The sequence below is a fragment of the Phascolarctos cinereus genome, unplaced genomic scaffold (genome assembly GCF_003287225.1).
Source record: "Phascolarctos cinereus isolate Bilbo 61053 unplaced genomic scaffold, phaCin_HiC Scaffold_2;HRSCAF=192, whole genome shotgun sequence".
Lineage (NCBI taxonomy): Eukaryota > Metazoa > Chordata > Mammalia > Diprotodontia > Phascolarctidae > Phascolarctos > Phascolarctos cinereus.
In genome coordinates this window covers 206,886,274-206,912,762 of record NW_027555625.1, presented here as the reverse complement: position 1 = coordinate 206,912,762, position 26,489 = coordinate 206,886,274, and the positions used below count along the sequence as shown (strand labels likewise).

The 26,489-nt window shown below is 40.0% G+C and overlaps 1 protein-coding gene across 2 annotated transcripts in view; it reads left to right on the top strand.

Annotated features, from left to right (window-relative positions):
* Positions 1 to 26,489, top strand: part of PLCG2 (phospholipase C gamma 2) — a 163,016-nt gene that overhangs the window by 81,687 nt on the left and 54,840 nt on the right. For both annotated transcript variants that reach the window (XM_020992634.2, XM_078149768.1), the window contains 8 exons: positions 415 to 498; positions 8,406 to 8,449; positions 9,733 to 9,805; positions 17,507 to 17,608; positions 18,221 to 18,339; positions 19,982 to 20,067; positions 21,094 to 21,214; positions 22,544 to 22,712. In XM_020992634.2, coding sequence (XP_020848293.1) covers positions 415 to 498; positions 8,406 to 8,449; positions 9,733 to 9,805; positions 17,507 to 17,608; positions 18,221 to 18,339; positions 19,982 to 20,067; positions 21,094 to 21,214; positions 22,544 to 22,712 — 798 coding nt within the window. The remainder of the gene's footprint in view (positions 1 to 414; positions 499 to 8,405; positions 8,450 to 9,732; positions 9,806 to 17,506; positions 17,609 to 18,220; positions 18,340 to 19,981; positions 20,068 to 21,093; positions 21,215 to 22,543; positions 22,713 to 26,489) is intronic.

Below are 26,489 nucleotides of genomic sequence, written 5' to 3'. Positions count from 1 at the left end.
GGGTAGGGACTGTTTCATTTGTCTTTACATCCATAGTGCCTGCTGTGTAGTAGATGTTTAATTAATACATGGTAATTGAATTAAATTTTAGTTGATTGAAAGACTCCAGGTACAGTTTCCTCTCTCAGGCAGGAGAGGTGTACGTCCTCATAGCTAATTTCTGCAGCCTTCTAAGCTCTGGGCCTTGGAGAGGCCAAGTGATGAGTATAGCCCCTCCCCAAATTCCTCCCCTAAGAGCAGTGGGCAGCTTCTCTCCTGCTCATTAATGCTAGGGGCAAGTTGAGCACAGGCAGTCTGGTTAGTGTGAATATAGTCACTGACAACACTGTGAGCTAAACTTTGCTGTCAGGGATCAGGGGAATTGTGTTTGAGTTGGGATCTGGACTGATGGCTTCCACTGTTTTTCTTTCACAGGAAATAGGTGCCTACAAGGATGAACTCAGCTTTGAACAGTTCCACTTATTCTACAAAAAGATGATGTTTGAGCAACAGAAATCAGTAAGAGCAGCCATTATCTGAATGATCATATTATGTTTTCCCTTAATTCTCATTTTAAATTATATGTTCGTTTTTTTTTTCTTCATCATTCTTGTTTGAAGGCATGAAGGAAGGAATGCTGAGTTGGGACAGGGTTGGTCTGTGCAAGATGCTGCAGAGAGGGGCTAAACAAAGAGGGTCAGGTGACCTGAGGCTCATTATGCACTCTGTGAAACTTTATTTCCCCAGACTCATGATAGGGTATCAGTATGGTTGCTAGTCAGTAATGTGAGGTGCAGGCCTGTCACTTAGTAAAAGGCTGATGGAAGCTATTTATATAAATAGTTGGTTCTGTTTAAGAAAGTTTATGTGGATGTATGTGTGTGCACACGTGATATGTGTTGTGTAGACAAATATACAGCTAGACATTTGTTTACAGGAGAGGCTGCTTGGCTTAGTGGTTAAACGGCTTGCTTTGGAGTCAGTCCTACCTTGGTCATATAAGGGCTCTGTGTGACCAGGGCCAAATCACTTCTCTTCCCAGGATTGAGTCTGTAGTGGATCCATTCAGGACAGTGTCATGATTTTCTTCAGTTTCATTAGGCAGCAAATGAAGAAGCTAAGAGAATGGATAGTGGCAGTGATACAGGCTGAGGCTTAGCAGGGTGAAATCAGCAATGGTGTAAGGGGTGCGGGATTCAAGAGAAGAGGACATTGTAGAGTTGAACTGGCTCACCAAGGGGTAATAATGGGGCAAGGAGGAGAGTATAGCTGGTGTAGGGGGGATGGTCTGGGGTTGAGGAATTAGAGGTCATAGTGAGGATGAACTAGAGGGTATGGGGTTATGAGGCAGAGGGAGAGGTGGAGTATATAATTTGTGATCCGATGCAGGAATTTCAGAGTTCATGCATGTGCATTTGTGGATGATGGCAAGATTAAGGCAAGGTCATATTACCATCTCTATGTGTAGCAGAGGTGAGGTAGAGCAGTAGGTCATGAAAATGAATAAACTGAGGAACTGGAAATTAAGGGTATTTGAAGGAGTATCAAGACGTATGTCGAAGTCTCCTAATGTGAGGGCAGGAGTTAGGGAGGAGAGAAAGACTGTGGACCAGGCACTGAACTCATTGAGGAAAGAAAGGGAATATCCTGGAGGTCAGAAGACAGCAACTCCAAGAATTTTGATTGGGTGGTAGATATGGAGCAAATGAACCTCAGAGGAGGAAAAGCCACTAAATATGGTGGTAGACGGTGGGCTTAGAAATAATGAGGAGCAAGGAGTATTCTGACTCCCCCACCAGTGAGTTGAGGGATAATGAGAATACAGATAGTGCTGGAAAGGGAGGCCAGAGAGACTGGGTCATCTGGAGGAAGCCAAGTCTCAGTGAGAGTCAGAAGATGAAAGGAAAAGATTTAACATGAAAGCTGGTTTGTTATGTATGGAACAAGCATTCTAGAGAGCACAATAGAAGGTATGGATAGAGTGGAGGCTCTTTTTGTGCCCTTTGGCAGTCAGTTTGGTAAAGCCTATGGACCCCTTCTCAGAATAAATTTTTTTTAAGTGTAGAAAATAAAATCCATAGGATTACAAAAGAAGCCAATATGTTGGAATTCAGTTATAAATATTATAAGTACATATATACATATAAATATACATACATATGAATTTTGTGGAATTCAGGTTAAGAACTGCTATATATCACCTGGACTTTTAAGGTTCTTAAACAATTATGTAAAACTATGTATAAACAAGATATATACAGGATAAGTTGGAGAGTTATCCATGTGTGGCTGAGGTCCTGGTTAATGAAAAAATGAGGATGGTTTATCATTGTAAAACATCAAATCAGCCTCTTAGGTGAAGCTGCTTTCTGTTCACATCTTTTGTTTGGAAAGGGACACTTGGGTTCTCTTAAGTAGGTAAACAGCCTTTTCCTATCTGTTGATAGATTTAGTTACTTTAAGATGTTCCTCTTTCTTTTTTTTTCTTTAAGGATAGAGTAAAGGCAAACTTAAGAATCATAGAATTGGAAGGATAACCTCAGAGATGATTTAGTCCAACATGGACCTGAACTGGAGTTTGCCCTACTACAGTGGTGTCAAACTCAAATAGAAATGGGGCCACTAAACTGTACCTCAGGATTTCTGCAAGCTGAATAAAAAAACTGCATATTGTCACTATCTACATTTTATAATATTCTTATTTATTTTGTTAAATATTTCTCAGTTACATTTTAATCTGGTTTAGGTCATATACTGGAGTATTTTGGGCAGCAATGGGGCATCTTTGCCCTACAGCATCATACCAAGTGATCATCAAGTCTTTGGTTGAAGACCTGCAGTGAGAGGCTACTCACTACTTTCTTTTTTTCTTGTTTTTTTAAAACATAATTTTATTTTATTATTTTTTGAATTTTATTTTTAATTTATGGAATAAAAAAAGCATTTCCGTGACATAGTACAAATGAAACTGCAAATCTATCATGTACAACTTAGTATTCATTTCAAATATACAACAAAATTATCGTGAATTTTTTTTCTTCTTTTTTCTTCCCTGCTCCCTCTGCCCCAAGATGGCTACCATTAGACACAAATAAGTATATAGATATAAGATTATTCTATATCCACTACAGCCCATTCTACTGATGCATAGTTCTAGTGGTTAAACTACTCTTTGTCCTCCACTCATTGGCCCTCTGGGGCTAAGCAAAACAAGTCTAATGCCTCAGACTGAGGGGAGTCAGCTTTTCAAATACTTGAATACCATGGTGTTAATTGTGTTCTAGTCCCAGACATGTCTTCTCTAGTTTAAGCAGCCCTAATTCTTTCAGTTGATCTCCATATAGCATGGTCTCAGGGTCCTTTGCTTCACCATCCCAGTTGCCGTCCTCTTTCCTAATATGCTGATCAGGGCAGCCTAGTCCAGGTCTAAGTAATTATAACCATGGAGGTTCTCCAGTATGGTTTCTTTAGTGAGATGTAGTGGAAGGAAACACATAGGTAATTAAAGTCTTAACATAATTCAAACACCAAAATTTAGCTGACAGTTTCATCTTTCCTTCCTTTTAAATCTCTAACTTCTGTGTTTGTGTGTCCCAGCCTCATCATGCCTATCCCTCTTCCTGTGTTGTTACTAGCAGGCTAGGAAAGGGTAACCAAGAGCTTTGTTGGCTCTGGGACCTGTCCACTTCAACTTTTGGTGGAGGGTAAGGATGGGAGCTATCCTGAAACATCTGGGCCAGCCTTGACTTTTTTTGTTAGAGCCTCACACTTGAATGGATCAGAAGCATAAACCCTAACACACATTGATTTAAAGTGTGTATGAATGTGTCGAGGAGAGATGCTGAGCTTCAGCTGAATTTTGAAGAAACCAAGAGAGAGAGACAGGTTTGGCTAGGTAGTACTGGCCCTGCCTCACATCCTCTGTCTTGACTGAGCAGGTCACAGCAGTGTGATTCGGGAATCTACATCTGAATTTCTTGGAGGTATTTCTATAATAGAACATAACAGTAAAACCCTTATTTCAGAGGACTGGGAGAAAGGTTACAGTGACTTAATGAAAAACCTGATAGAAGAGGGCTTTTTAAAGAAATGTTTGATTACTTACAAACAAGATCTAAAGTAAGATCTAAGTGGGTACTTGTAAGTAACTAGAGGCAAGGACATGAAAAACATTGCAATTTGCAATCAGCCTGCATTGCACAATACTGTATCGCAGGCATTGGGGAAAAATAACTAACATACTATAAGAATTAATTGCTAGCCCTGCAAGTTTTAGAAATCTGGAAGGAATCTAATTCTTTGAGCCTTAAATATCAAGTTTGATGATATTTTAGACTAGATCCCTTTTACTTAGACCTGGAAAATCTTGAAAGAAGGCTTTGGTGTTGTAAATGTTTATTTAAGTAGGCTGTGAATTAATGAGCTTTCATTGTAGTGTGATTCAGGCCTATCCCTTCCCTACAGTCCCAGAAGCAGATGCTCACAGGGTTTCTGCTATTCTTTTTATAACTTACTCTCATCTGGAAGCTTCATTAATCCTTGAAGGATTCCCCTAGTACCTTTGAAGGCCTAGTGCCCAAATTAAAATAGAGAGTCTATTCTAATGTGTTTATTGAAGAAGAAGGTTATTCTTTGCTTGTGCCTTCTAGAGTGAGGTGGAGAGTAGTTTTCAGTTCAGTGGCTGAGATCTCCCCCCAAAATATTTGTGAGAGCTTCCAGCTGGGTCTAACTTACTTCTAGAGTACAACTTAACCATTGGGAGAGGAAGTTATGATATAGTGAGAATATTACTGGGTTTGGAGTGAGAAGACTTGGTTTGTAGCCCAGCTGTGCTGCTCATTAGCCTATGTAACTTTGAGCAAGTTACTTTGCTTCTCTGGGCCTCAGTTTCCTTATCTGTAAAATGGTAATAACAGTAATAATAGTAATAATAATACATTTTTTTACTTCATAGGACTCTGGTAAGGAAGAGCATGCAAATGGTGAAGTGTTATGGAAATGGGAGCTACTATTATTATCATCATCATTATTATTAATAATTATAGGATAGTAGATTTAGAGCTACAGGAGACTTTAGAGGTTATCAAGGCCAACCTTTTTATTTTACAGATTGGAAAGCTGAGGCCCACAGAGGGTGAATGACTTGTTCAAGGTTGCATAGGAAATAGAGCTGGCATATAAATCCAGGTCTTTGTACTCTAAGGCTAATGCATTTTCTGCTGTAGCATGCTGCCTCTGTCATCACTGGTGTGTTTTTCTGTATTTCCTGTGGTATGACATAGTTGCATTTGTGAGACGGCAGTGTCTCGGCTGCCATTGTCCTAAGAATTTTTTAGGCATTTATGCTTTGCTTCTCCCTTCATACTGTTCTCTTTAAGCAAACTTAGAAATAAGCCAGAGCCGTGAACAGTGTAATATATTGGCTCAATTTTTTTTTCTATATGTCAGTCATTGAGCTCTAGATCTGGGAAAAGAGAAGAAAATGGAAGCCTGGGGTTGGGAAGGGATAGTAGTGGAGCTGGAATTAAAGCCTTGGCCTTTTGACCAGGCCTCATGCTGCCCTTGCTACTTTCTCCTCCTTCACCCGTCTCACATTATGAAGTAGCCTTCCTCCTTCTCAAGACTAACTGCTCTACCTGTTCAGGTGATCCCATTCCATCCTATCTCCTCCAATAAATTGTCTCCTCTGTCATCCTGACTCTATCATTTATCTTTAATTTCTCACTCACTACTCATTCCCTACTGCCTACAAAAGGTGCTGAGGTCTCCACTATTCAGAAAAATCTTCACTGGATCCTTCCATCTCCGCTAAATGTCCTCCTATATCTTCTGCCCTTTATGACTAAACTCCTTGAAGAGGTCACCTACACTAGGTGTCTCCATTTTATCTCCTCTTATGACCTCTGACCTTATCATTAAACTGAAACAGCTGTCTCCAGAGTTACCAATGATCTCTTAATTGCCAAGTCCAGTGGCCTTTTCTCGTTTTCTCATTATTCTTGACCTTTCTGTAGCCTTTGGTACTGCTGATCATCCTCTTCTTGATAATCTCTTCTCTCTAGGTTTTGGGGATGCCACCATCTCCTGATTCTTCTCCTGCCTGCCTCACCCTGTTTTTTCAGTCTCCTTTGCTAGATCCTCATCTAGGTTGTGCTCACTAACTGAGGGTATCCCCCCGGGCTCTGTCCTGAGCTGTCTTCTCTTCTTCCTTTATACTACTTCACTTGGTGATCTCATCAGCTGCCTGGGATTCAGTTGTCAAGTCTATGCTTATGATTCTCACATCTCCCTGTCCTGCTCCAACCTTTCTGTTTGCAGATCTACAGCCTTGCATTTCCAGTTGCTTATTCGATATCCCTAAATAGATGCCCTATAGACATCTTAAACTCAAAATGTCCCAAACTGAACTCATTATCTTTCACTCTAAATCCTCCTCCCCTCCAGACTTCCTTATTACTGTTGAAGGCATTCATTCAATAAACATTTATTAAATACCTACTGTGTGCTGGGGGGCAGCTAGGTGGCACAGTGGAGAGTACTGGGCCTGGAGTCAGGAAGACTCATTATCCTGAGTTCAAATTTGTCCGTAGACACTTAGTAGCTGTGTGACCCTGGGCAAGTCACTTAACCCTGTTTGCTTCAGTTTCCTCATCTGTAAAATGAGCTGGAGAAGGAAATGGCAAAACACTCCAGTGTTTTTGACAAAAAAATCCCAAATAGGGTCACAAGGATTTAGACACAACTGAAAATGACTGAACAAAACATGTGCCAAGCACTCTGCTAGTAAGTTCTTGGGATAGAAAAAACCAACAAAAAACAGCACTACCATTCTCCCATTTCCCAAGCTCATAACCCAGGTGTCCTCCTTAATTACTCTCTCTCCTCTCTCTTCCCCCCTTTCCCCTATCCTCCCATATACAATCTGTTGGCAAGGCCTGTTGATTTTACCTTTGCAACATTTTGCAAACATACCCCCTTCTCTCCCGATACTGCCACCACCCTAGTTCAGGCCCTCCCACTTCAACTATCATAATAGCCTTCTGATAGGTCTTCTTGCCTCGAGTCTCTCCTCACTCTTACCCGTTCTCCATGCAGCCACCAAAGTGATTTCCTTGAAATGCAAGTCCTACTATGTTATTCTCCTAATCAGAAAATTCTACCCTCTTCCTATCACAGGCAGGATCAAATGTAAAATCCTCTGTTTGCTATCCAAAGCCCTTCATAACCTAGGCCTCTTTTCCCCCCACCCCCCCTTTCCAGTCTTGATCCAGTTGACACTGGCCTCCTGGCTGTTCCTCGAACAAGGCACTACAAGATACTCTATTTCTGAGTGTTCCTTATATCTTGAATACCGTCCCTCTTCATCTTTACCTTTTAGCTTTCTTGGACTCCTTCTAGTTCCAACTAAAATCGCATCTTCTGTAGGAAACGTTTTCCAACCCCTCTTAATTCGGGTACTTTCCCTCATTTAATTATTTCCTATATGTTCTGTATCTAGCTTGTTCATACATATTTATTTGCCTGTTGTCTCCCGGTTAGATTGTGAGTTTCTTGAAGGCAGGGGCTACCTTTTGCATTTTTTTTTTTTGTGTTCCCACTGCTTAGCACAATACCCAGCAATAGTAGGTACTTAATAAATGTTTATTGACTGACTGAGCTTGGCTCATTTAAAAGAATACTCCACAGTTTAGTTTTAGCATTACTGTATGGATTTTGACCTTAAATTAGATACATCCTTTCTGAAGAATGGTCATTAGCTTGTATGTAGAACATGCTTATGGGAGTCAAAGCTCTGTATTTTCTTAATAAATCAAGCTCTAAATCAAACTGTTTTGATTGCTTTCTTTTTAGAGCATTGTTTTATTCTTCTGTTCTGACCCCAGATCCTTGGCCTGGGCAGGGGCAGGAGGAAGGCAACTGAATTGACCAGTTATCTGTTCTTTTGCATTTTATTTGTTCATACCTTTGTTTCTGACAAGAATTATTCATTTACTTATCTAGGAGAATGGTAGATATCACTTCCGTTGTTTCTCCCAAGAAACACCAAACACTAGGTCTCCCATTAATTCTGGGGAAGCTGGGAGGTGGGTGGGTAGGAATGGGACTTGGAGAGGGAGCTGTTAAAAGCACACTGTAGGCACTCAGTGTTTGTTGGTTTGATTCGATTCCACCAGGACTAGCTGGATTTTGGTGGTCCTTGGTCCTTGGTGGAGCTAGAGTTAGTCTAACATTTCATAACTATATGCCATTAGGTTGTGAAAAGACAGGAAGGACAATTGCCAGAAGTTTATTTTCTCTTCAGTTTTAAAGTTAGAAATTAGCCAGTTAAAATATTTAGACATCAATAAAAGTATTGATACTCATTGACTAGCACTCACTTTTTAATGCAGCCCTTACTTTTTCCTCTTCTTTCTCTTATTTTTCAGATTCTTGATGAGTTCAAAAAAGATTCGTCTGTGTTTATTCTGGGGTGAGGCTTCTCTCTAACCTTTGGTCAGGTCTGTCAGGTTTACAGCTGTGCTGGGTATGCTATTTCCCCCTTCACCTCTAACCTCCAGAGGCTCACCTCCCTCCATTGGAATGCCCTCACTTCGAGGAAGGTAAAGGCCCCACTGTGAGCTGTGGCCATTTATGTAATGATAGAAAGCTGCTGCTGGCCCTTTCTCTTCAGCAGAGGGACTGATTGTGTTATTGGTGAGAATAGACACAACTTTTCTATGGAAATTGGAATGTTTCTAAGTTCATGCTCAAGGAAACTCCTAACCATTTGGAACTGGTAGGTATGTTCTGGAGTGGATGTCTCCAGCATTTTTAAGTTAAAAACTCTAACTTACAAAATCTGTTTTTATACCATTCCATTGTAATGAAGCTGCCAGGTTTACCAAATCAAAATAATTGGTAACAACATTAACTGATGAAAAGTAATTCCTTTGGGTAATTAAATACTTTAATTAGAAGGAAGGAAATAAGAATTTAAGTGCCTCCTCCGTGCAAGGCATTGTGCTAAATGCTTTACAAATAATATTTCACTTGAACCTCACAACAACCCTGAGAGGTAGGTGTTATTATTATTCCTGTTTTAGAGTTAAGGAAGCCAAGGTAGGCAGAGGTTAAGTGACTTTGAAGAGATTAAGTGTCTGAGGTCAAATTAGAACTCTGGTCTTCTTGACTCCAAGCCCACCATTCTATCCACAGCACCCCCAACTGCGTTTTTATTTGTTCTAATTTGTTAATAAAGGGGAAATACAGGGAGGCATTGGCAAATTCTATCTTCCCTCAGTATTCAAACAGAAAAGACTCTCCCCTCTCCCATGCAAATCTTAAGGAAAATGGTTTCTTGCGAAATCTCCCATTCTCTCAGAATATTCATTCCATAATGTCAGATTTTTGTTGTATAAATGGTGTTGAGGCAGCCTTGTTTCTGTGAAATCTGCACCCAAGAGATATCCTCCTTCATTTAATTGGCAGTTACATGCATTCACACCCAGGGATGAGATTGGGTTATAACCTATTGGTCTGAATAATAGTTTTCCCTTTTGGCAAATGGAGGGTTTCTACTTTTGAAATGCAGAAAGAATAGTCCCACTAAGCCACCTGCTCCCTGGGCAGTAACGTTAACTTTCAGGCTTCTGCTTGAATAGTTTCCTCACCAAGATCTTAAGTCCCTGCTTGATGGCATTTATTGTTACTGACCTCTGTGGGAAGGGGTTTATCTCTAAACATCATGTGTCTTTTGTTTTTCTCTGCTGGTAGAAATACAGACCGGCCAGATGCATCTGCCGTTCACCTGCATGACTTCCAGAGGTTTCTGCTGCATGAACAGCAGGTAAGAAGAGAAGAAAAGGAACTGGCCACTGGATGAGCCTGGTTGAGGAATCACTTAATGAAATCATGTTTGCAGAGGGCATTTTCATGACTCTGAGGAGCTGAGTGTTGGGTTAAAGTGAAGCAGATCACAGTGGAAAGAACCAAGAACTGGGAGGCAGAAGCTTTGTACTGCCCTTGTGTGACCTTGGGCAGGTTATCTCATCAGTATTACCTCAGTGCTGAATGACAGTTAACTCAATTTGTTTTTGAATGATCTTCTATCACCTTCCTAATGGAGGCTATTTTGAACCTTCTTCTGTCTCTCCAGGTGTACTCCAAAACCATCTCCACCCCTTTCTCCTGTTGTACACTGTCTCACCTCCTACGTTGTGGAGAAAGTCATTGATCACGAGCTTCCTCATTTCCAATTTTCCACTACCTCAAAAACTCTGTTTCTTTACCTGTCATCTGTCCTTTCATGCCAGACTCAGAGGATGAAGTAGCCCTTCTTTTGGACAAGGTTAATCTCTCTATTTTGTGCCCTTGATCCCACTGCTTCCTGTCTCCTCAGGGAACTTGCTTTATCAGTTATCTCATCTTTAGTCTCTGCTTCAGTACTGGTTCCTTCCCTTCTGCTTATAAACATGCTCACATCTCTCTTATTTTTCTTTCTTTTTCATTTAATATTTTATTTTTTCCCCGATTACATGTACAATTTTAAACATTCATTTTTTAAAAAAATTTTGAATTCTATATTTTTTTTCCTTCTCCCTCTCCCTCCCTCCTCTCCCCCATTATTGAGAAAGCATTTGATTTGATATAGGTTATAGATGTGCAGTCATGCAAAACGTATTTCCTTATTAATCATGTTGTGAAAGAAAACATAGACCAAAAAAAAAATAATAAAGTTAGGAATAGTGTGCTTCAATTGCATTCAGACTTTATTGGTTCTTTCACTGGAGATGGATAGCATCTTGGATCATTGTATTGCTGAGAATAGCTAAGTCTTTCACAATTGATCATCGTACAGTATAGCTGTTACACTGTGTACACTGATCTGGTTCTACTCATTTTGTTTTGCATCAGTTCATTTCAGTCTTCCCAGGTTTTCTGAGAACATCCAGCTCATCATTTCTTATAGTACAATAGTCTTCTATCACAATCACATATCACAGCTTGCTCAGCCATTTCCCAGTTGATGGGTATCTCCTCAATTTCCAATTCTTTGCAACCACTAGAAGAACTGCTATAAATATTTGTGTACATAGAAGTCCTTTTCCTTTTTGTTTTTTAATCACTTTGGGATACAGACCTAGTAGTAGTATTGCTGGGTCAAAGAGTATGTATGTGTGGTTTTATAGCCCTTTGGACATATTTCCAAATTGTTCTCCAGAATGGTTGAATCAATTTACAACTCCACCAACAGTGCGTTAGTGTCTCAGTTTTTCCACATCCCTGCCAACACTTGTTATTTTCCTTTTCTGTCATATTAACCAATCTGACAGATGTGGGGTAATACTTCAGAGCTATTTTTATTTGAATTTCTCTAATCAGTAATGATGTAGAACATTTTTTCATATGACTATAGATAATTTTGATTACTTTGTCTGAAAACTGCCTGTTCATAACCTTTGACCATTTATCAATTGGGGAATGGCTTTTTAAAAAAATAAATTTGACTAAGTTCTCTATGTATTTGAGAAATGAGGACTTTATCAGAGAAACTTCCTGTAAATTTTTTTTTCACAGTTACAATCAACAACTCTGTTTCTCTCCACCCTATTTTCCTCCTTTTAGTCCTACTCTCTCACCTTTCACCCTGTCTGCCTTTAAAAGTGTTTCACTTCTGTCTGCTGCCTCTCCTAATATGCTCTCTCTTCTATCAGCATCTTTTCCCCTCTCCCCCTGCTTTTTTATTTCCTTTTCCTCCATCTTTCCTATAGGGTAAGATAGATTTCTATACCCTAAATGTGTATGTCATTACCTCTTTGAGCCAATTCTGATGAGAGTTACTGCTGAAAAGTGATTTCTCTCTCTTTGAACTCTTAGAGCTCCTTGGGTTCTCTTAGGTACCTGTAGCATACACCCTGTATTATGCTGTATTATGTATTAGCTGTATAGGTCTTGACTTTACCCCTGTTACATTTCAGATTCCTTCAAAGGTAAGAGCCATGCCATTTTTTCCTTTTCCTTTTTTATACCTAGGGCCCAGCATGCGGACCTGTATGTAGTAGGTGTAGAATAAATATATGATGAATTGATTTGAACATATGAGGTTAGAGCTGGAAAGTACCTTGGAGACTTACTGGTTCAGCTTCTTTGGGTTTCAGTCTCCTCCGGTGAAAAGTGAAGGGAGCTGGGTTAGATGGTTACCAAAGGCCTCTTAGCTCTAGCATTTGCTGACTCTGATGTTTAAATTTTTTAAACTGTCTACCTTGTAGGATCATTGTGAGGAAAATGCTTTGTAAGATATAAACTGCCATAAAAATGTGAACTAGGATATAGCATATCATCTCAAGAGAGTGGCAGTGTGGCATAGGGAATAGAGAACTAGCTTTGAAGTCCACAGGCCCTAGTTCAAGTCCTACCTTTGACATATCCACAGGCATTTATTAAGTGCTATGCCAGGCACTATGTTAAGCTCTGGGATATCCTCCCAAAAAAACCAGAACAAAACAATAAACCCACTCTTTTCAATAAGAAGCCATCCTTCTAATAGGAGAGATAGCATATATATAAATTGCTATGTACTAGATAACATATACAAGGTAGATGGAAGGTGACCGTTGGAGTTAGGTAGGGCACTGAGGAAGCCCCCTCTGTAGAGGGCAGCATGTGAGCTGAGTTTTGAAGGAAGCCTGGGCTTTAAGATGTGTGGTCCTGGACATGTTAACTGACCTCTCTGAGACTAACTCGTGGGGTGGTTGGTGATCTACTTTGATAGAGGGAGTTTTACAGATTCATAGAATCACAGAATTTGAGAGCTGGTGGGGATATCAATGACCAGCAAATCTACCCCACAAATGAAAGGAATACTGAATGTAATATACCCAACAGGTAGTCATCTAATCTCTTCTTGAAGACCTCTGAGGAGGAACAACGGAGAACAACGAAATCATAGGTTCTGTCCAAAAACATTATCCTCATTGACACTAGCTGTATGACCCTGGGCAAGTCACTAAAAAGCCAAAAAAAAAAAAAGTGGGCCAAAAACATTATCCCTGCACAGCATGAGTCAGAGGATTGAGGTTCAAATCCTGGCTTCAGTGAGATTTTGGGCAAGTCATTGAATTTCAGGTTCTCCATCTGTAAAGTGAGGTAGTAAGACTCGATGGAGTTCTTTGAAGGTGAGGAATTAATCTCAGTGCACCTCTAGGTAGCGTGGTGAGTGATGGATTTGTATTCACAACCAGGCATAGCTTTGCATCTCAGCTCAGGCAATTCTTTGCTATGTGACTACTACCCATTTATTTTTGGGCTTCTGGGCCTCAGTTTCCTCACCTGGAAATTGGAGATTAAAAAAAAAGAATATAAAACACCATAGAAGTTACTTCATAAGCATTTTGTGAAGATTAAATGAGATGATGTTTGTAAAGTGCTATAGAAATGTTAGTTGTTATTAACATCATTATTGTTGTTCTAGGAAATAAAATAAAATAATATTCTAGGAAATAAAATAAAACAATCTGTTTTTATAAGCATTCTTGGTTGTTCTTATCTAGTGCCACCTTGTGGCAGAAAATGCCACAACAGATTAAAAACATGGGTGGGTAGAAATGCTTCCCGTTTGTTGAAAGCCCTGAGCTCAGAACTTGGCCTTTCAGTGGACCTGCAAGGACACACAGGTTATTTACAGGCACAACTTTTGGGAAGATCTCATGGTGAAAAATCATCCAACTTCTAGTAACAATAGTTTTGCATTTATATTAGACTTGAAAGCCCAATATAATTTATTATTACATATATATTAATTTATATTATACTTACAAAACATTTTGCATATATGGTGAGGCCCCTACCTGTGAGGACTGTTCCCCACACCCATATAGCATGAAGGTGTTCTTATGTGGCTTGAAGGGAGGTAGAATAGACATTTCTAGTCTCTTTGCTGCCCTTCCCCCTGCCCCCATTCTCCAAGAGAGACTTTGATTCCTGCCAGGAGAGGAATCAGGGAATTGGGGATACTGGACTACAGTTATATCTATCTGTTCACTTAAATATCATTAGTCTAGGGAATGTTGTTTTCAAGTTTTTTGTAAGACAATTGGGGTTAAGTGACTTGCCCAGAGTCACACAACTAGTGAATGTTGTGTGTCTGAGGTCAGATTTGAACTCAGGTCCTCCTGACTGCAGAGCCTATCCACTGCACCACCTAGCTGCTCCTTGTTTTCAGGTTTAATCTAACTTCTGATTGATTTATATAGAGGGCTTGACCCGCTCTTCCAACCAAATGCCAGTTCCACAATGAAAACACATAATACTTAGCCAAGAAAACCATTTATCCAATTTGATAGCCAATAGAAATCAGAGAAAGTCTACATATGGTAATATATACCAAATAGTATAGAGTGAAGGAGCTCTCCTCTTGGAATCAAGGTAATTCAGTGACAGAAGAGAGAGAGAAAGAGAGAGACAGAGACAGAGGTTTTACACAAAAGGTTGTTCCCCAAAGTTTCTAATATAGAAGACTGGGGATAGGGACATGATGGAGACTGCCCCTCCTCTCATACTACTTTCCCAAGTCTGTTCCTTCAGCACCCTCAAATAGGGTTGGCATCTTCCATTTTCTCTCAAAGCTGGAAGCCACCGACTCTTAGTGACCCCATTTGGAGTTTTCTTGGCAAAGATACTGGCATGGTTTGTCATTTTCTTTCCCAGTTCATTTTACAGATGAGGAAACTGAGGCAAACAGAGTTAAGTGACCTGTCCAGGGTCAGACAGCTAAAAGTATCTGAGGCTAGATTTGAACTCAGAAAGATGAGTCTTCCTGGTTCCAGGCCTGGCACCCTATCCACTGTGCCACCTCGCCAGCTCCACTTTACCCCTTATACAGGTATAGGACATTGATCTACCCCAATAAGGAAGAGTCCCATACCGTTGGGCTTTGGGACTGGGTTTATACATACAACATCTCACTTAGTCCTAACAGTAATCTTGTAGGCAGGTCAAACGTTATTATTCCTGTTTTGGGACTGAGGCCCAGAGAAAAGAATTGACTTACGTAAGGTGTCTCTGTCTTTTTTTTTTTTGAGTGGGGCTGAAACATAGGGCTTCTGGCTCCAAGCCCAGTGCTTCTGTTAGACTATAGCCACCTTACTTTGTTTATAGGTCAATGAGGTACCAGTGAGTCAGATATTTTAGGGGCGCTTCTGCGTGTAGGGTATTGTCTAGGTTTTTTAAGGAATCCAAGGAAGGATAAGATCTAGTCATTGTCATCAAGGAAGATATAGCCCAATTGGGGGATATAAGCACATAAATAGTTAATTCATAATCCCAGGCATTATTCCGTATGAAACATAATAGTATAAAGTGCCAAAGGAATTTGGGAGACTTCAGTATGGGTCATAGAAGGTCACAGAGCAATGGATAGGATTTTCATAGAAAGGACAGTTTTAAGCATTCCAGATGAGACATTAGGGCATTTTATAGATGAGGAAACTGAAGCCTAGAGGGGAAATGATGGACTTAAGGTAGAGCAAAGACACTTAAGAGAGTAAAATGCCAAGTGTATTTGGTGGAATGTGGATAGACCCACTTGGCATAGGCCCCTTTAGACATTGAATCCTGGGCTAGAAGGATCGAAGGGATGCCTTTATGTGGTAGTTCCTGTGTTTCTATTGTTTTGAAATCCTCATCAAAACCTAATAAAATTGAAGATCCTAGGATTTTAGAAATGGAGACTTTATAAATCATCTAATCCATTGCTTTCAGTTAAATAATAATAGTAGCTCACATTAATATAGTGCTTTAAGATTTTCAGAGTGCTTTACATATATTATTTTATTTGAATCTCACAACTCCATGAAATGTTTGTTATTATTACTATTATTATCTTTATTTTATAAATGAGGAAACCGAGGCTGAGAAGTTAAGTGGTTTTCCCAGTGTTGCACGGCTAGTAAGTGCCTGACGTGGGATTTGTACTCAGTTCTTCCTGATGTGAGTCTGGTGATCCATCTGTCTTCTACACCAGAGGTGGCAAACACAGCCCACCAGTGTGGCCAGAACCAGATTAAAATGTCACAGGGAAAATGTAGCAAAATAAAGAAAAATACATTAAATGTAGATGTTAGCATATGGTTCTCTAAATCAATATGCTGCCATAAGAACCCTTATGTGTGGTTTCTATTTGAGTTTGACACCACTGCCCTTCAGTGCCTGGCTGTAGCTAAAGCCCAGGGAAGCAAGTGACATACCCAAGGTCACATGTGTGTTGTTTACAGAGAACATAAGCTTGGGCACCTCACAGATGCCATGAGTTTAATGTTGCTGTTCTTAGGAAGCTTTCAGTGGAGGCTCATTTCCATCAATGGGCCAGTGACCAAGAAAAACCCAAGGGAAGAATTTATATATCTTGGGTTGTGTTAGACTTCTCAGTACTGAGACTGTCATATTCCCTAATGCAATTAGCAAATTTGCTGATACATGGTACAATTTCTAGCCAGTGTTAATAAACACATAAATCTGTTTGGGAAGGGGGGAATGGTGAATGATAGCAACTTAGAAGAGAACTCTTGGCCATGGCCTGCAGAAGCCCTGGCTGATGCCTGGCCACATTTTTACATATTATCCTCCAGTATGGAAAGACTTTATTTGCCAGTGCATCCAAATGAAAGGATTATTGCACAGAAGCAACTGATTTGCCTTAATAATCAGTGTACATTTGCAAAAACAAGTAGAAGGGTACATTGTTTTCTTCCATTACCAGTCAGTTGCAGGAGGATTTTTTTTTTAATGTAACTTAATATGTGTCTGTCCTTGTCTTTTTCTCCTTGACAAGTTTATTGGTCCGTCCCATTATATGCAGTCATAAAGACTGCTGGCCGCAAATTTGTTTTTCATTTCAATAAAGACAAAGAAAAGCTTCAGGATCTCTAAAACCAGGAAGAATTAGGAAAAGTTGACTTCCTTTGTTATAGTACATTGTTGGTAAAATGCTGTACAAATATTAGAGAACTTGGGACTTAGCAAGGGAAACAGTGGGGTTGTATTTTTCATCACAGTTGCTTATTTCTGAAATACATTTAAATGTTTCCAATGGCTTTATGATGTTTACAACACCTAGTGATTTTACCTTGTAGTTTTTGTTAGTATTTGGTAAGCTTCAGTGTCTTGGTATGATCTGGACTCTAGGAAATCATAGCACTCCAATGGATCTTTGATCTCATTGATGTGAGCATTTCTTCCAACAGTGGAGATCACAATTTGTGAGTCCCTGCCAATTCTATGTAGCCCATCCTTGTCCAAGTGCTCTCCTAAACGTGCCATAGAGGGCTCATCCAGTGGCCGTCTTTGATTTCTCTTGATATCACAAGACCTACCTGCCCATCTTTTTTTGTGGTTATGCAAAAGATTTCATGTGAGTTCATGCCATTCTGTGTATAGATGCATAGCTGGTTTCTTTCAAACTCTGGTAGAAAATTCACATGTCTTCCCTTTGTCATCTTTTAGTGATTTTTTCCCCTTTATTTGTGTTTTTTTTCTTTTGTTTTGTTTTAAGGAAATCTGGGCACAGGATCTAAGTAAAGTAAGAGAGCGGATGACAAAATTTATAGATGACACTATGAGAGAAACAGCTGAGCCCTTCCTATTTGTCGATGAGGTGAGTGAGGGAGGCCCTTTCTAACTGGTGTGAAATGCCCTTATCTTGTATGTAGTTTTAACTCTCTAAAGATGACTTTTCAGTTACATTTTAAATGATTTCAATACACAAATCAGTTAATGACACGGAACTTCTGTTGGTACAGACTGTCTTATCTGTATGTTAATACAGACTCTTCTTTTTCTCATTGCCTTTCTTGAGGCACTTTCATGGCTTGCTAATACTTTTTTTTTCTTTTTTTGCCTTTTTGGTGAGGCGGTCCCGGTTAAGTGACTTGCCCAGGGGTCACATAGCTAGTAAGTGTCAAATGTCTGAGGCTGGATTTGAACTCAAGTCCTTCTGACTCTGAGGCTGGAGCTCTATATGTTCAATAGAGAAATGGCAAGGAGAGGGAAAGAAGGAGAAAGCCCACTATATCAGGAATTTGTCACTTGGTTAGATGCTCTGATTGGGAGAAGAGATTGAAATCATTGGTGATATTGGGGCTCGTTGACCCTCTGTGGATAAATCTCTTATTGTTTAGCTGGCCACTTAGCATTCTCATTGACATTCAGTTTCTATATTTGTTGACTATTTTTTCTTGTTTGTTTTTTATTCTGTTTTACTTTTTAGTTCCTCACTTACCTGTTTTCAAAAGAAAACAGCATTTGGGATGATAAATATGACTCTGTTGACATGCAAGACATGAATAACCCCTTGTCTCATTACTGGATTTCTTCATCTCATAACACGTAAGTTTTTTGATAGCTCAGCACACAACAAAATTAATAACAAATGTGCAAAATCAAGATAGTTTTTGAAGGCATTTAATCTACCAGTGAAGTAATGTAGACTGAAGTTTCTCTGACTGGGGTCTAAAAAGGTTTCCTTGCGGCTAGGGCTGGTGGTATAAGATATTGGACATTTTCCAGTAACACTAAAATATTCTCTCTACTTGCATCAAAAGAATTAGGAAGTTGATATTTGTGCTGTATACATGTGGATCATCCCTCAGCAGTTTCATAGAAATGAAAAAGAAGTTATTAGGGGCAATTTGCTTGCTAGTGGTGACTAGTACCTGGGATCATAGAAATATGAGAAGTTCTGTTAGGGTTTCTACCTTTCCAGCTTGTTTGGGCTATTTTCTAAGTTGCCTGATCTTTTATATGCTTACTTTACTCTACACAGGCTTTCTCATCTTGCATGTAAGCCTGTCATGATTAGCATTTAAATTAAGCTGACCAAAGAAGTTTGTAGATCATAGGGTAGTATAGGGTAGTTAGTGTAGACAGATGTCTCAAGGCTATTGTTAAGGAGACTCAATTTGGAAACATTGTGAAGTTACTCTACTTTAGGGGGACAGGTTGGGGAGGGGGTAGTGTGGAGGCCAGTTTCCTTCTCTTAAATTATGGCTTTGCACTCTGTGATTTCCAATGCTAAATCCTGTAATCCTTGGACTGACCTGGTGTCCTCCAGAATGGCCGTTTCAGAAGGCAGAGGCACTATAAGAGGCAAACAGGCCTGTGTACCTCTTCTGTGTTCTTTCTTTTTTCTTTATCCTTTCTTTCTTTCCCTTCCAGTCTGTTTTTTAACCTATTTCTGAATCAACATAGTGCTTACCACTTGTGGCTATGACTGATTGTCATTGTGGGGTTAGCTCATAGCTACTGTGAGTTGTGAGCAAGGCTACTATCTGTGCTTCATTCCTGAAACTTATGACTATGTGGGTGGGTTGCTTTCCCAGCAGGTGGATTTATAGGATGGCTGTCTCTCTTCTTGTCATTTTCTGTCACACAAGGGCCTGGTCACAGTCTGGCCTTTTATTCCCATGTTTGGCAATTTCCTCACTTTAGCATTATGTAATGATGATGATGATGATGATGATGATGATGATGACGATGATGATAGCTAGCATTTATATAGCACTTTGTTTGCAAAACATTTTATAAATGTTATTTTGTTTGATCCTCATGGCAACCCTGGCAAGTAGATAGTATTACTATCATCTCCATTTTACAAATGAGGAAACTGAGGCATAGAGAGGTTAAGCATTTTGTCCAGGGTTCCACAGATAAGAGGTTTCTGAGGTGGGATTTGAACTTAGGCCTTCCAGATTCCTAGTAATCACTGTGCACCCCAGACTCAGTTTCCCTTCTACCTGATGAACAGTGTCAGTGTCTAGACTAATAGAAGCAAACTTGTCCAATGTCATGGAATCCTCTTGGTATGAATGAGTTTACTGGACTGTAGTTTTAATTGTGAAATAGAGAGTTATTTCTGGTTCTCAAACTAAGAGGAACAAATTGATAAGACAGAAGCTTTAATGTTCAGAAGATTTTAATGATGTTATCTCATTACCTCTTTGACATGGCTGGCTCTGCTCTGTTCATTCAGGTACCTCACTGGGGACCAACTTCGAAGTGAATCTTCTACTGAATCATACATTCGATGTCTTCGAATGGGTTGCCGATGTATAGAGTGTAAGTCATCATGGAGAAAGGCAGCTAACCCACATAGATGCTTATTCATTCAAGCATTATTTACTGAACATCTACCGTATGCAGTTTCTGATGTTCAGTATGATGTGACATACAAACTTTATTTATAGATGTTATTTTAAGGCTAATAAGACACAGCCCCTGCCTTCATTGAGCTCTCACAGTCTCTTGGACTTTGTATAATTCTTCCTTAGGAAACTTTTCTTGCAGGTAGGATCTTTCTGAAAGAGGAAGAAATGTTCCATGCTATTCTTTTGTATAGTACTTTTTGGGGAAGTCAGATTCTTGCCCTGTTTTTAATGAATGCTAAGGAGTCACATAGGTCACTTTTATGTCCCTGTGCATTGGGGCACTTTGGTGAATCTTTAGAGATTCTTTGATATATCTCAGGTTCTCTTCATTCCCGTTTGCTAGATTTTGACTTAAGATAGAGAATGTTGACTGTGGGAGAGAGGGAAGGCAGGATGCCTAAGTGTTGAGGTTTGTGCTTACACACATATGCGCGCACACACACACACACACACACACACGTGTGTATATAAAAGTAAACATGGTTAGGGGGAACATATGAATAGTGTTCCTTATTCCTTTCGTGTGGTATCCCAATGAGCTCATGGCATGTGTAGACTGAAAAAAGTTTGGGGAACATGAATTTTGTCATGAACTTGCCCATGCAGTCAAGTTTGGGGAAGATTTCCTGTTCTCTTCCTCTCAGTTCTCTGGTAGAGTTGTTTAGGGACTCTTGATACCCTTAAAAAGGCAAGGATCTCTTCTTGGATAAACTTCCCAAAAATGTCAGGCTTTTTTTTTTTTAAAGCCCACCCCACTGAGCAGACACATACATCCCTCCTTCCAATGTGATTGTCCTACCTGAAATCCAAGGGTTTACTGACACTGTGGTGATTCGTTTGTGGGTCTTCTGTGGGCTTCCTACCTTATAATTCTGATCTCGTATATGTAAAACAAGCCAGTGACTGGTGTGGTGAAAGATGTGTTTTCTTCCCTCAGTGGATTGCTGGGATGGGCCTGATGGGAAGCCAATCATCTACCATGGCTGGACGCGGACGACGAAGATCAAGTTTGATGATGTGGTGCAGGCCATCAGAGATCATGCTTTTGTCTCCTCACAGTAGGCTTGCAGTTTTTGTAGCTTTCACTTGGGAGAGGGGGCCCCAGAGGGCTCGAGTGTAGCCAGATACTTACGAAGGCACCTGCATTTTTCTTCCTTACTTTTCCTTCAGTATCTCCAGGTCATGGTGATTACATGTAAGGGAGACTTCCTCTGCTGGAGGGCCTTAAGTCTTGTAAAGAATTTTCTTCACAACAGCTCTTTTGAGAGGTAGTAAAAGGAGTCAGATGGGACATCTGGCCAAGACTGAAACTGAGAGTTTTTGGATCAGAAGCAATTTTGTATTTATCATGGTTTATCCTTATTCACCACCACATCCTCATCCCAGTTCTTCCTTGAAAACCTAGCATAGGAAGAGACCTTTTTTAAAGCTACTCACCCAAAAACCCTATCCTGCCTCTCAATCCTCCATTCCTCTTCATTCTGGTTTATGGGCACATTTATATTAGTGGGACCCAAAGTTTACAATGGTAAAATATTTACAGAAAACATTTAAAATACCTACACTCATCGTTCTCCAGACACTGGAGCCACAAGAGACCAAACTGTTTTCACACAGCCTTTGATCCCACAAGACAGAGCCTACTGACCAGGGCCCCATCTATGTCAAAGATTCTTCTTTCTCTACACTCTCTCTCTTGGTGGTCTCATTAGCTCCCATGGAGTTCTGTGATCTTTTTGCAGATGAATATCAGATCTATTTATTCAGTCCAAGTCTCTTGCCTAAGCCCCATTTTCAGCCTTGGGCCCCAAAAGCTTGTCCCTTGTTAAATCTCATCCAAAGCAGTAGGGGCAGCTAGGTGGTACAGCAGATAGGGTGTCAGGCCTGGAGTTAGGAAGAGTCATCTTCTGGAGTTCAAATCTAGCCTCAGACACTTACTGTCTGTGTGACTCTGGGCAAGTCACTTCATTCTGTTTGCTTCAGTTTCCATCATCTGTAAAATGATCTGGAGAAGGAAATGTCAAACCACTGCATTATCTTTGCCAAGAAAATCCCCAGTGGGGTCACAAAGAGTTGCACATAATTAAAATGACTGAATGACAACAACAAAAAGGAGTGCCAGAGTTTACATGTAGTGGCCACATTTTCTAACCAGACAAGGAGCCCAGCAGAGGTCCGGGTAAGCAAACTGCTGTCTTTATCTATCCCAGATGGTCTTTATTTGTCCTGGGCTTCTTCTTCTTCTACTTAGCTAAATGAAAGATAGCAGTTACCCAGAATTTTCAGGATAGGTCACAAGGACTTCTGAACATTTTTCTTGTTTTCTCTCTTCTTTTTGTGGAAGGGAACCGATAGTCTGCTGTCTTTGTTTTCCTTTCCTTTCCTAGGTTCCCAGTGATCCTCTCCATTGAAGAGCATTGCTGTGTAGAACAGCAACGTCATATGGCCAGGGTGTTTAAGGATGTATTTGGGGACCTCCTCCTTACAAAGCCCACTGAAGCCAGTGCCGACCAGCTGCCATCCCCTGCCCAGCTGAAAGAAAAGATCGTCATCAAGGTATTTCCCATTCACAAGCATTTGGCGTCACTTTGTAAATGAACAAACTTTGCTTTAAGAATCCTTGGATCTCCAAGGTCCCACCCAGCTTGAACATTCTGTGATTCACACAAGACAGAGGCTTAGCAGGGCTGCAGATCTTTACCCATGAAACCCTAGATTCATTGAAATTGCAAAGCAAAGAAATAATCAGAGTGCATTGTCGAGAAGGAGGACTATATTTGATGGTCTCTTTTTCAGTCCTTGTCCTTTTTGACTTTGGCAGGGTTTGACATCATTGATTACCCTTCTCGGTTACTCTCTCCTCCCTTAGCTTTTCATGGAATAGCCTTTTCCTGATTTTTCTCTTATCTCTGGCTGTTTTTGTCACACTGTTCTTTACTAGATCATCATCCATGGCCTGCTCCCTAACTATCAGTGTCCTTCAGAGCCCGGTCCTGGTTGAAGAATCTTCTCTTTTTTCCCTGCATTTTCTCTCTTGATGATCTCATCAGCTTTCAATGACTCACTTATCACCTCAATGCAGATAAATCCCAGACCTCTACAACCAACCCTAGTTCCTCTTTAAGCCCCAGTCCTATATTGTTTATGGGCATATTGGAAATTTTGACCTAAATGTCACATAGGCATCTCAAACTCGACATGACCTAAACAGACCTCATTATCTTTTCCCCAAAATTCATCCTTCTTTGACTCAAAGAGTAGTTATTAATGGGTCACTGTCTTGCCTGCCTCCCATATCCAGTCAATGAGTCACAACATCTTACCTCTGTCCCTTTTTCTCCACTCACAAGGCCACCAACCCAGTTCAGATCCTCATTATCTCTTACCTGGACTATTGGAGTTGCCTCATAATTGATTTTCCTGCCTCTAGTCTCTGCCTTCTCCAATCCATCTTCTACACAGTTGCCAAATTAATTTTCCTAAAATACAGGCCTGAGTATTTCACTCCTTTGCATAATAACTACCTGTGGTTGATTATTGCCTCAAGGATCAACTAAATGTTTGGCATTTAGAGCTGTTCACAGTTGGTTCCAGCTATACTTCCAGAGAGTTTTCAGACACTGTATATTCCAGCCAGATTGGCTTATTTACTCTTATTCTCCCTTCTTTTTAAATAGTGGAATTGAAATTAGAAGAGACTTGGTACCTCTGACAGTTACTAGCTATGTGACCACAGCTAGCATGTCACTTAACCTTGATGAGCCTCATTTTTGTCATCTATAAAATGGGGTCAATAATACTCACAAGACCTATCTCACAGGCTTATCAGAACGATTAAATGAACTAATGCATGTAAAGTGCTTTACAAATCTTAAGGCAGTAGATAAATGTCAGCTTCTCATATTGTGTCAGATGATGCCTGGTTATTCTGTCTTTTCATAGAATAAATTTCAAGATGAAATGAAGGTCCTATCTATTCTACTTCAATAACCAGTTATGCTTTTTCACTTGGAATCCAGGTCCAACATCATAGTTCCCCTTCTGTCACTTTCAAATTTCAGAGTTGAAAGGGATGTCAGTGACCATCTACTCAATCATTCACTCACTTCATCCAACAGGCATTTTATCAAGTGCCTACCATATGCCAAACAATATGCTAGGTGCTAAAGAAATAGTCTCTGCCCACAAGGAGCTTATATTCTAATGGGAGAAAACAACATGTTCACAAATAAATTCAATCCAAATATATATAAGTGATTTCAGTAGATGAGACAAGGCCTCACGAAGGAGGTAGCCCTTGAGCAAAATCTTGAAGGAAGAACCTGAGAGGCAAAGGTGAAGAAGTAATACTTTCTAGTCATGAAGGACAGGCTAATCAAAGGTACAGAAGTGAGAGATGCAACATTATTTAAAATTTGTGAGAGTAGATTTCAGAGGTCCAGAGAAAAGGCAGGTAAAATCCTAAATTATTCTTCTTCTTGTTCTCTTCCTGTTCTTCTCCTTTCCCTTCTCTCTCTGCCTCCCTTTTTATTGTCATTGGGAACCGAGACTTGCACAGGATCACACAACTAGGATGTGTTTTAGGCTAGACCTTTAGCCCAGGTCTTCCTGACTCTGAAACTAGCTTCTCTCTCTCTTCAGTATGCCATCATGCCCGTCAGGTAGGTAGGCTCCCACACCTAAAATGCTTTTTTGTTCCTTTTTTTAAAATAATAAACTTTTACTGATATCTTTGCTTTTTACCTTGCTTAGATTTCCCCTTTGATATTTCCCCTGCTGAGAGAACCATCCCTTACAACAAATAATTTTTCAGAAAAAAATGAGGAAGAAGATAAGAAAAAATTCAGTGAGAATGATCAATACATCAGAATCAAAATTAAAAAATACGTTAAAAAAAACCCCAAACCCAAAACCAAACCGAACTCCTGATGTTATATATAGTGTTGTGTACCCGCAGCTAAAATACCCCAGGGTAGGTCAGCCCAGGAGGAATGGCAGCTGTCAAGAATGAAATTGTAAGGACCCAGAGGGAAACAGTTCCAGTGAAGAAAGGGAAAGGCTGTCTAAAGAGACTAATGTAGATGTGCAGGGAGCACATTGACCAGTGTAGATTTAAAAAGACAAAAGATGGAAACAAGGACAAGAGATGGTAGACAATTACAAAAGTGGCTTAGTCCTGTAAGGATAGTGTCAGGAGCACTAAAGCTTAGAGTGGACTGAGGCTGGCAAAGAATGTCAAGTAAAACAAAGGAAAAAAGGTTTTAAAAACTATTTTAGGGGGAAAAAAGTTCAAATAAGAGATATGGACAAAAGTAGATGAATCAGTCAATCAGTAGGCCTTTACAAAGCACCTAGAGTGTCAGGTCCTGTCCTGGGTACTTGAAGTAACAAAACAAAAATGAAAAAGATCCTACCCTCAAGGAGCTTATGTTCTATTGGGGGAAAACTACACATAAAGGCATAAATGCCTATACAAACAGCTTGGGGGAGGGCAGTGCAGGGATCTAGGAGGTGGATGGCACAGTGATAATGGAGGAGGCAGAAATGTTCAACTCCTATGTTGCTTCTGTTTTCTTTACTAAGGAGAATGAGTCTTGAATGAAAGGGAGGGCACAAAAATGGTTACTAGGAAGTTGAAAACCAAAATATATAAAGAAATAGTAAGACAGCATCTTGTAGTCTTCTATGAGTTTGTCACCAGGGAAGAGGAACTACATCCTAGTGTGTTGAAACACATTACTGAAAGAATGGATGAAGTCATATGAAAAAATGTTCTGAATCATTAATAATTGAAGAAATGTAAATTAAGGATCCCTGAGGTTCTACCTCATATCTATCAGACTGCAAAGGTGACAAGAAAGGAAGGTGATAACTGTTGGAAAGACGGTGAAAAAATAGGCACATTAATGCACTATTGGTGGAGTGGTGAATCAGTCTAGCTATTCTGGAAATAATTCCTATCGGAATTATGCCCCCCAGATCACTAAGTTGTGACCCAACAATACTACCACTAGAACTATATCCTGAAGGTTTCAATGAAAGAAGAAAAGAACCCATGTGTACAAAAATACTTACAGCAGCTGTTCTTGTGGTGGCAAAGGACTAGAAACCAAGGTGTCCATCAGCTGGGGAACGGCTAAATAGATTATGGTATATGAATGTAGTGGAATGTTATTGAGCTATAAGAATGATAAAAGAGATGGTTTCAGGAAAACAGCGTTTTAGCTGATATGGATTGAAGTAAACAAAACCAGGAGAACAATTTATAGAATAAATCAGTCAGTATTAAGCACCTTCTGTGTGCCAGCCACTGTGCTAGGCACTGGGGATAAA